Source organism: Eleginops maclovinus, chromosome 18, assembly GCF_036324505.1.
Source record: "Eleginops maclovinus isolate JMC-PN-2008 ecotype Puerto Natales chromosome 18, JC_Emac_rtc_rv5, whole genome shotgun sequence".
Lineage (NCBI taxonomy): Eukaryota > Metazoa > Chordata > Actinopteri > Perciformes > Eleginopidae > Eleginops > Eleginops maclovinus.
The window spans coordinates 17,535,443-17,545,970 of NC_086366.1; the positions used below are offsets into that span (position 1 = coordinate 17,535,443).

A 10,528-nucleotide genomic window follows, 5' to 3' on the forward strand; every position below is an offset into this window, starting at 1 on the left:
CAATTTCTCCAGCTAAATGTGAGCCAGGCCTGAATTGCTGTCATTGTATGGTATCTTGCTTGTCTTTTTGTGATGAAAGCAGGTGTGAGGGTTTATCCTTGGTGTCAAATTTCAAAATGAAAGAAATGATAACTCTTGGATCTTTAACCGCTTTGAACAAAGCTATCATCACATTAATGTACCTGCAGAAAGGAACCATATGTGGTGTGACAGTTTTGACAATTTTGTGCAGATGGGTTAGGGTTAGATAGGGCTATAAATGATAAAGCTTCAACTGCATGCCTCTTGTGTGTAACACTGTACACTGTACAAGTGGTTTTGTGCTTCTTATAAAATAATGTCCTTGTTCAATACAAAGTGGATGCTTTGCTTTCAAAGTGTTTTGAGTAGAAGCAAGGTATCTGCCGGAGGCCAACACTAACCTTACACTCCATTCTCCCAAATCAGACCGCTACAGAGGAGGTGACAGCCCTATGCCTGCCACCATCCCCTACAACCAGACCCATGACAGTCACACTGGAGGCTCCTACAACAGCTCGGACCGAGGCAGCAGTAGTACCTCCGGTAAGAGCATTGGTGCATAACGGGGAAAAAAACAAGTTGCAGGAAGGGCAGTCAGAGGTTATCAAGTTGAGTGGTGCTAATGTTTGTACTAGGTTTGTTCGCAGTTATGTTCTTGATGAACTGCCACATTTTCCCAGTTTATTGTTATTGTGAACCATATAATCACATACAAGCCTGTAGCTTTATTTGAAATCCCAGTATTCCCCAAAAGCAATAAATCACTTTGATATGCTAATAATGCATGCTTTAAAATGGTAAATTGATTAATTTCCATGTCAGCCTATCTTGAAAAGGGGGATGCCTTTAGAAAGTGGAAAATTACAGAACAAAAAGAGAAGAGGAAACTGACAACAATGCCTTATAACAAAGGCATTACCACCATGCCAAGCTTTCGCTTCTGGTTTTTATGCAATGTCATCCAAGGGATGTTTAAAACATATTTGATTAAAGGAACCTGTTTTTATTAATTCAGTTTTTAGTTTTTTTCTGATTCCTTACTCATTTCTCTGTTTGTACCTGCTTGGTTTGCATTGCTTTTGTTAATTGCTTAACTTTAATTTCAGTAAAGAGCAGCCTTATTTAATCAGAGCCTCAATGTCTGTCTGCAGACAAGGACAAATGATAACACATTGTGGATGGCATGCAACACTGCCACCTTAATGCCATGTATCCATTCTGATATTGCATTTGAAGTTCAAGCCATTAAGGAGAGGCCTTTACTGCTTGCTGCACCTCACAGCTCATTGGTTCTCAATCCTAATAGTTTGGTATTAATTGGACCCTTTTCTGCTGTTAAAATTCCTACCTTCCCTCTTGGTACTGGGTAATACCGCTGTAGTATTTCCAATCATTTAGTAGCTAAGAGGAATGTGTGCAAACTTCCATAAAAGTGGAGGGTTTTGAATTAGCCCTTGCACTCTTGAATACAAAATGATAATTTCTATGTTAGCCAGTCTTTTTAATGCATTTTATCTGTTGTCAATTCCTTACTCAAACGTTGAAATTTCGTCAACATTAATAAGTGATTTTCAGAGATGGATCATATATAGGCGCTGAGGTGTCTTGCGACTGACAGTGTTTTGTTTTTTTCATTTTTGAGCAGGGAGTCAGGGTCAAAAGAAGGGAGTGCGCACCCCCAAACTACCCAAACAGAGCACAATGAATTGGGCCGACCTTCTACCCCCTCCCCCTGCAAACCCACCCCCAAGTCGGAGCACAGAGGAGTATTCGCTTTCCATGGATGAAAGGTGGGACATGTCTGCACAGACACAGACAATCTGACAGGCATGCACACATTGCATTTAAATACTAGATACTAGTTGATTCTTCTTGCTTTTTCTCCTGTTTCTCACCCTCATTGCTTGCATTTGCCTCAAGGGTTTTCTATCTATTAGTGCTAGGCTCATGTCAAACCTTGATAGAAGGGTGCCATGAATATTAAGTTTATGTTTTCCTGGCTTCAGTATACAAAAAACGTGTTTTTTTTGTGTTGTTGTATGACGGTAATGAGGCTTATTTCTCTGTTGGCAGCTACGAACCAGACATGCAGTGCCCTATGCCCCCCTCTCACATGTACCTGCAGCCTGATGAGCTGGAGGAGGAAGAAGAGATGGAGAGGGGCCCCACTCCTCCCATCCGAGGAGCAGCGTCTTCCCCTGCAGCTGTATCTTACAGTCACCAGTCCACAGCCACCCTCACCCCCTCCCCCCAGGAGGAGATGCAGCCGATGCTCCAGGACGCACCTGACAGCCATGAACGCAGGTACACCTGCATGATGCCTACTACCCCAACAAGTTCAACAAAATAAACACAGGCATAGACCAACTTCACAAAAGCAATTGTTAGGTTTTAGATAGATTTCTTACCTTCAAAGGAACCATTTATTTCACCTTATTTCATTACATCCTTAAAATCAACTGATTTGAAATTCTCTGAAATATGTCAAGCTGTGAGAAGGACCTTGTGATTGTTAGTGCACAAATATATGAAGACATCATGTGTTTAGTATTCAATTTGCAAACAGAAGCTATTTTAAAATAAAATAAAAAATGTCAAATGCTTGGGTTTATCCCAGGTAACAACCAGCATGGATGTGAAGTAGATTTGATTGGCTCAAATATGCTATATGAGCAGTGTGGTCTCATTGTCATTGGCTGGTGCATTTGACTTTTCTCACATAATTGAAAAATGGGTTTCTGATTTTATGGGTTCTTCACCTTTTGCAGGCGTCACGTTGTGAGCCCCCCACCCCTTCAAATGCCCCACTCTCCTTCACACACATATGGGTACATCACCAGCCCCTTGGACCCTGATGGCATTGATGAAGAGGAGGATATATTGGAGGAAGACGAGGAGGAGGGTGACGAGACAGATGCAGAGGTGGCAAAGATGCACTACCATCACACTCACCCCCACACACACCCCCACCATCCCCAGATGCATCCACGAAGGTTGCTGCTACGAGGGCTTGAACAAACGCCTGCTTCCAGCACAGGCGACCTGGAGAGCTCGGTCACCGGCTCTATGATCAACGGATGGGGGTCGGCTTCTGAAGAGGATAATGTCTCTTCAGGGAGGTCCAGTGCCGTCAGCTCATCAGATGGATCCTTCTTCACTGATGCTGACTTTGCTCAAGCGGTGGCTGCAGCTGCAGAGTACTCAGGCGTCAGGGTGGCCAAATATCCACACACACTGGGCCACGAAGTCGGAGGAGCGTCAGGTAGGTTTTATGAGGGTGCCCACATCAGCAAATTTAATGTTACTGTAAGACATTTGAGGAATTATAAAAGTAAATTGTTCCTGTGTTCTTTTTTCTCAGCACGAAAATACCAAATAAACCCGTCAGGCCACCGTCCCAGCAGCCCGGTATCTACAGACAGTAACATGAGTATGGCAGCTGTACACAGGAGGCCTCCTAAGAAGCAGAAACAGCATCCCGCGGCTCATCCAGGAAACCAACGACGTGAAGTCTATAATGAAGGTGAACATGGATTTATTATTATAAAAAAACTATAATTCAAAGTTTAAACAACTATAAAAACTAAATAAATCTTGTGAGCTCGGTATGAACAGCATGTTGATGCTTATAGATCCCTACCCAAATATTTAATGTTAATGTATCTTGTTACCAGCAACAGCTATTATTATTATTGTTATTATTATTGTTATTATTGTTGTTATTATTATTATTATTATTATATGAATAATATTTTTACTGCATGTGGACAGGTTTTGGCACCACGATAGATGCAGTCAGAACACTTTTTTCCCACGTCATGCCTCTGAACTGATTCTGTGTAGCGACTGGGAGGATCCGATAACAAGATGGTCTCTATTGAAGCACCATGTAAACCTCAATTTCAGAATTCATTTATAGAAATGAAATTTCAATTATTGTTGTGGCACATATTACAGGGCTGATTATTGCAACCGTACCATATTCTATAAACTTTTAACTGGTATTAGTATTTGCTAAGTTTAGTATGAACTACGTTTGTCTGCAAGTGGTTTTAATTACTTTTTACAGCAACCAGACTAATAGACAGGCAAGGAACAATACTAACAGTTGAGTCCCACAAGTACACAGATGGCCAGTTTGTATCAATGACTACGTGTCTATTCCCTCTACAGAAATTGATGGTGGAAGTGCTGTTTACTGTGATGTAGTGTCTGTAAATTACTGACTATGGTTGTGCCATGAGCCAGGACTTTAATCTTCTCTCATGTGTTCATGCACATGCATACATGGCATCATTCCTAATCTGTGACAGTGCTGAACAGATCGGGCAAGTGGTGGATTGGAGGCCAGGGCCATGGTGGGGACGACTGGAGGGGGGTGGTCTCAAGGGAGCTCTGTCCAGCTTGGCTCTGCTGACACTGGGATGTCTCTCCACTCTAGCCACTAATGAAATTGATCCAGGTGCTCTGGCTCTCTCTGAAGTGCCACCTTTAGCTCGGCAGGAGCCGGACATAAACCAAACGGGGGCTAAATACCGGAGCAGCTGCACACAGAAGGGAAAGCTTAACCTTGTTAAGAAAAAGAGCAATATACTTTTAAAGCATAACTCTTAACAGCCTAGCAGTGGAAAAGCACTTTTTCTAGCTGTTTCCTTAATGCTTTGATCCTGTGGAAATGTATTTCCTGTTGTATTTTTCTGCATGTTTGTAGACGCTCACTCTGATGTGTACAGTATGTGCTTTCCCAGAGCTGGCTCTCCTCTTAGTGTCAGGTGTCCTTGAGTGTTGGAAGCACTTGACAAGGAGATTTAATATCCAGCTCACTAGGAGCCAGACCAGCTATATCACTGCAGAGAATCCAACCTCCGCCTTCTGCCATCATTCTTATATCCTGGCTCCTTCCCTATCCAATGCCCCTCCCTTTGGAGTGATCTCTCCATCCTCTCGACTCTCCCCTCTTCTCCCATGCTCCCCTCCGTCTTTGTTTGAGCAGCGAGGGGGCGTACTGACATCTCTGCAGCTCTGTCTGTCCATCAGTCCTCCTGCTGATTGCATTTGATCTGAATGGATTGTTTTTCATTTGGAGGTTATTGCCTCCCATGCCCCCCCACCTCCCCCTCCTCCCTGTCTTTCCTTCAACCCCCACCCTTCATGCCCTGTCTGTGGTCTAAAAGACTGGTGCTGAGGTGAGATTTTATAAAATGTAAAGGAGGATAGTAGAGATAGCAACCGAAACACGATGGGTGTCCCTGTGTATCTATACTTTATTTTATGGCACCCTACCTTTCCAATTTCTGCAGACTAGACTAATAACCCAGACAAATCCCTGTAAATACACATACATACCATCAGTTAAGGTGGCCGTTAAACAAATGGACTAGCAACCCCCCTAACACCCAAACAGACACCCTTCCCCACCCCTTTCTGACCTACTCATTTCACTCCTGTTTGCTCAGTGGATGTGGAAACTCCCAAGCTATATTCCCCTCATGATTCATATTGTGTTTGACTCAAATGCCTTTGTCTACCTTCTCTCTGAACTTAACCCTTTCCTGTCTCTTTTGATCTGTATCAGTCCTGTCTGCCCAATTAACCACCGGGCCATCCAATACAGCCTCCTTGGCAAGCCCGGAGACACTTTTCAGACCTGAGCTCTGTCCTCGCCCATATTTCTTCATAAATCTAACAGGCACTCTGCTCCTCCCTTGTAGTGAGCCATATCTCACAGACTGTGGCATTGATCAGACTCACACTGAAGCAGGACTCAGGAGGCAAAAGAGATATTAAAAAACTGCAGACGCCTCTCTGCTGTGTGATATTGACTGGCCCCTTTTGTATTCAGGAGGAGAGTATGGAGGTAGAGGATAATCAGAAGAGTGTATTGGAGCTGCCTGATTCCACCAACTACAGTAGAGGCAGCATAGACATCACCTGCCTCATTAGCTTCTCCAGTGTAAAAAAGGGAATACAAGCTTTGATTTTCTACTAATATAAAAAAGTGGAATACAAAGTCATAGGATAATATATCATTAAGATGTCTAAAATAAGTCACAATACTGTATGGAAAACATGTCATATAATACTATGCCAACGGAAATGCAAAAAATAAATAGAATAAAATAATTAGAATTAGTATCATAGTGAAGTCATAGTATTCACTACTATGCATTAACAAAAGACCAGCAATGGGATTATGCTCCACGTGACACCAAGTTGGCCCACGGCCATCTCTAAACACTGCCTTTTTATATATATATATATATATATATATATATATATATATATATATGTATATGTATATGCTACACATCAGTAAACATGTGTGACTGCATTTTGCATGGTTGTGATGTTTTTATAATAATGTGATATGATGTTTATATATTATCAAATATAAACATCTGACAAAGAACTAAAAACTAAAGCTACTACTAGACCACATAGCCATGATAACACACACAACTACAATGTGAAGACAATACCAGATATTGTGTTTAGTAAAGAGTATAAGTTAGCCTTCGGAATTCTAGCGAGGTGTAAGAGTTGGCACTTGAAATGTTAATTAACATCTAATCATATGTGGATTATGGGTCGGACCGCAGACAAACCATCCTTCAGGTCGGATGCTGATTACAAGATGAAAGCTATCGATTGCGGGCAGAAAAGGATTTTTTCTCGCCGTTTTGTTTGGATGGGGAGATGTGTGAGAGACCAGGCGGCCCACCAGCCTAATATGAATAATGGCTCAAGGACAAGCAGCATTGATTCATCGACAGGGGAAGTCGAGCAGTTCAGAGAGCCAGCTGCTGACCGTCACACCCCTGTCTTCCTCCCCTCTTTCTCCTCTCTTGCACAAATGTCATAACTCTCAGATTTGGCCTCCCTAATGTAATCTGTTGTGTTTACTGTCGGCACGGAGGAGATTCTGCTCGGCATAGCTATGTGCAGAGCTCTGAGTGTATGTACACACACTACAGCTGTGTTTGTGTGACACCTTGCAGGTGTGAGACAACTGAGTTTCATATGATTCACACAAGTTACATAAGCACACTTAATGTTGTTTCCGAGTCTTGTGCAATTACCTAAACATTCGTTTTTGATGTCTGATTAATGTGTTCTTGCTTCTTGTGTTTATTCTTTAGATCTCCCTCCTCCGCCCATCCCACCTCCCGCAGTGCTCAAGTCACCCACACACCCCTCCAAGGCAGTGCTGGAGGGCCGGGGAGTTTCCCCAAAAGCAGTTGAAGGTCGAGACAAGAGAGGAGGAACAGGGGGCTATCGGCCCAGAGAGGGCTCAGACACCAGAACGAGCTCCTCTGAACGCAAAGACGCTCAGGACAGACAAAGGACTGCTCATGGAGGGAAAGGGACTAAACATGAGGGTAGCATCGCCAGCAAGGCTCGCCAACACGCAGGTACAACAACAAATATCATTTGGCCCCTCAATGCCATTTGCAATGTTTCTGATTATGCAAGACTCAATACCTTCCTACAACTGTTGTTTGACCCTAGGTTCAGAGGACATTCAGCCCTATAGCCGACCACAGTTCCCCACAGTCAACAGCCCCCGGGACCCAAGCTCCTCCAGCTCCATGTCTTCCAGGGGCTCAGGGGGGCGGCGGAGAGGAGAAGGAGGTCGCAGGAACCCTGCAGACATGAGCCTCAACACCACGGGGGCCTTCCAACCAGGAGATGAAGAGTTTGAGGTACGGACTGTTAAAATGTAAACAGACTTTCTCTCAACAGTTGTGAATATTGCATTACTTAGGCAGATATCTAAATTGGGTGAATTTTTGTAGTATTGTTACTTTTAAAAAAAAATAACCTTAAACCTTGTTCCACATGAATGTACTCTATTGCCTTGTTACTTATACTATCTTTTTTTTGTTGCTCTGGTTATTAAAGTTATTAGTTAGAGTTAACCCATTTTCTATATTTTACAGATGGTAGAAAGCTGAAGAACAGTAGAGGAACTTTCCTGATTTTTTCCAAGAGTGGAGCACCATTCTTTCTCTTACAATTTTAAATATCTCAGTATTTCACCGTCATGTTGGCTGCCATTATACTGTACATCAGTAGTGTTTCTTTACATCTGGAAAACAGACCAATGTTTTTTTTTCTAACTTATCATTTTCTATGTCCATTTAAAAAAAAAGGAGTGTCTGAAGATAATGAATGGTGCATTGAAAACAAAATACGCAGTAGTATATTTATGTTTAATTCCAATGCAATATGGAGAGAAATCCTGCTCCAGACATTGACATGACTCTGCTTGCCTCGCCAAGAACTTCAGAGAGCCCATACAGATATTGCTGTAATAAAAAAGCTGCAAGCAGAGAGGGGTGGACTGTCTGTAAATATACGTGTATACATGATGTCCTCTTGTTTTACCCACTGTGGTACCTTAAATTTGTCTTCCATGTTTTATTTTGCGAATTCTAATTTTATTATGCCAGTAAATATAATTATTATTTTTATCATTTCCATCCATGTTGTAAATTGCTATATTATTTAGCTGCCCCAAGAAAGTGCCACTTTGGGATTTTTTTTTTTTTTTTTTTTAATGCACTGTTATGTTTCGTGTTGTTGTCAATGTTTGTTATTTGTTTTACTTTGGTTTTAAAAGCACAATCACTAAACTTTATTTTAAACCATTCTATCTATTAACCTTTTTGTCTTACTGGAGGAAAACAGGTATGAAAAAAGAGTCTAGTTAATCCTGATGATGATGAAGATGATAATGATGTTGGTAAAGGTTGCTGTTTACGAAGGCTGTGCTTGAAAGGAGACTCCTTGCGTTGTGATTGTCTCCCTCTCCAGTTCTGACACTAGCTCAAGTGATTAAAAAAAAGACAGTTAATGTGAGTCATAGCTGCAATGTATATATCTTTTTCGCATTGACCATAAACTCAGCTATTGCACATTAATCTAAATGGTTATGTTGTCTACTAATGCACTTAAACGAATGTCAAATACAGGAAATAAGAGTCACTTTGGGAATCTGGAGAGGTTGTAATTGGACAAGAAGAGTCTCTTTTCTTGATAAAACAGTGGTCGCGTACCCCTGTTTTTAAGGAGGAAGGGTGCTGTTGTTTATTCATAGGACATCTGCAAACATTTGTTTCGTAAAGCAAAAATTCAAAAGAACAAAAAAAAAGATGAATAAAAAAGTTCAAACTATGTATGTTTCTTTGGTTATTTATCATCACAAGACTGATCTTGTTTTCATGTACTTTAACAAATTCACCTACATTCTACCGCACAACACTTAATATTTAATCAACGTGTTTGTATCCCAAGCCGTTTCACTGTTACTGTAGACATAAAAGTAACAGGTCCAAAATGTTAAGTTTAGATTTAAATAGTATATATATTGATATTGCTTTTTGTGTCATAAGAAAAACAAAAAAGTGTCAATCTCATAAACACTGTCTTTATAAAGCTCAAAGAAAATGAAGTATGTAATATGGAAAATGATGTATATTATGTCATAAAAACATTATGAATAGGGGGCAAATGTCGAAGTATTTTATGTCATTCAAAATGTCAAGATATATGCCAAGAATAGGTCATTTAAAGTCACAGTGGATACACATGATGTGAACCAAAAGAGCAAAACATAATCTTACTACAATATGATTCTCATGTCAAATAAGTCACAGCATTTCATGGAAATATGAAAGGTTTTGTCCAAGGAAGTACACGAAAAAAATAAATGTGTAAAACATTGACATTATATTGTGTCACAGTAAATTTGATAAAAAATGTTATTGTATAGTTTGTCACATAGAAAAAGTCATAGTGTGATATTTCAAAGAATGAAGAAAGGCTCATTTTATTTTATGTCATATTGTATGGCATAACATTTGAAAAAGTGAAGACAAACACTATATTGAAAAAGGGATCAAATGTATATAAAGTTCATAGTATGAACTTTATAATTGCATAGTATGTCCAAAAAAAAATCATAAAGTCAAAATGGGGCTACACCTTCAATATCAAGACCATTTTATTGTTGGTTTCAGTATGTTTATGTACTGGATTACTGTATAAAACAAAGCAGGATTATAATTAGTTCATGAAAACATAAACAAAAACGAGTTTGAAATGTTTGATAAATCATAATATGGTCACAAACCATTCATGCAAAGCACACCGTTATCTATGGAGATATTCATAAAATTAGTGGATTTATAGCCTTAACTAATATATCAAAGCTCAAATTGAAAAGCATCATAACAATGCTCAATGTCATTTCATCTATTGCATTTCAATTTAAAAATGTTCAGAGCTGACATCACCCGAAAGGACGCTATGTGCTTCCAGTCAAGGAGGGAACTATCAATATCCTTGGCTCAGAGGCTAAACAGCCAATTCTGTACAGTAGCTATTCAAATGTATTACCTAATGCCAATTCCATTAGTGTTCTTCATTACTCACAATATCACCCTCCCATGTCATTCAGTAAAGACATTTGGAGCCATAGAGGAAAGCTAAAACTAACGGTGAA

At 40.3% G+C, this 10,528-nt stretch overlaps 1 protein-coding gene across 1 annotated transcript in view; it reads left to right on the forward strand.

Annotated features, from left to right (window-relative positions):
* Window positions 1-9,198, forward strand: part of robo1 (roundabout, axon guidance receptor, homolog 1 (Drosophila)) — a 153,777-nt gene extending 144,579 nt beyond the window's left edge. Inside the window, exons 23-30 of the mRNA XM_063907414.1 lie at window positions 448-564; window positions 1,667-1,811; window positions 2,095-2,325; window positions 2,790-3,283; window positions 3,383-3,544; window positions 7,161-7,433; window positions 7,531-7,724; window positions 7,962-9,198. Coding sequence (XP_063763484.1) covers window positions 448-564; window positions 1,667-1,811; window positions 2,095-2,325; window positions 2,790-3,283; window positions 3,383-3,544; window positions 7,161-7,433; window positions 7,531-7,724; window positions 7,962-7,976 — 1,631 coding nt within the window. The 3' untranslated portion in view covers window positions 7,977-9,198. The remainder of the gene's footprint in view (window positions 1-447; window positions 565-1,666; window positions 1,812-2,094; window positions 2,326-2,789; window positions 3,284-3,382; window positions 3,545-7,160; window positions 7,434-7,530; window positions 7,725-7,961) is intronic.
* The last annotated feature ends 1,330 nt before the right edge of the window (window positions 9,199-10,528 follow it).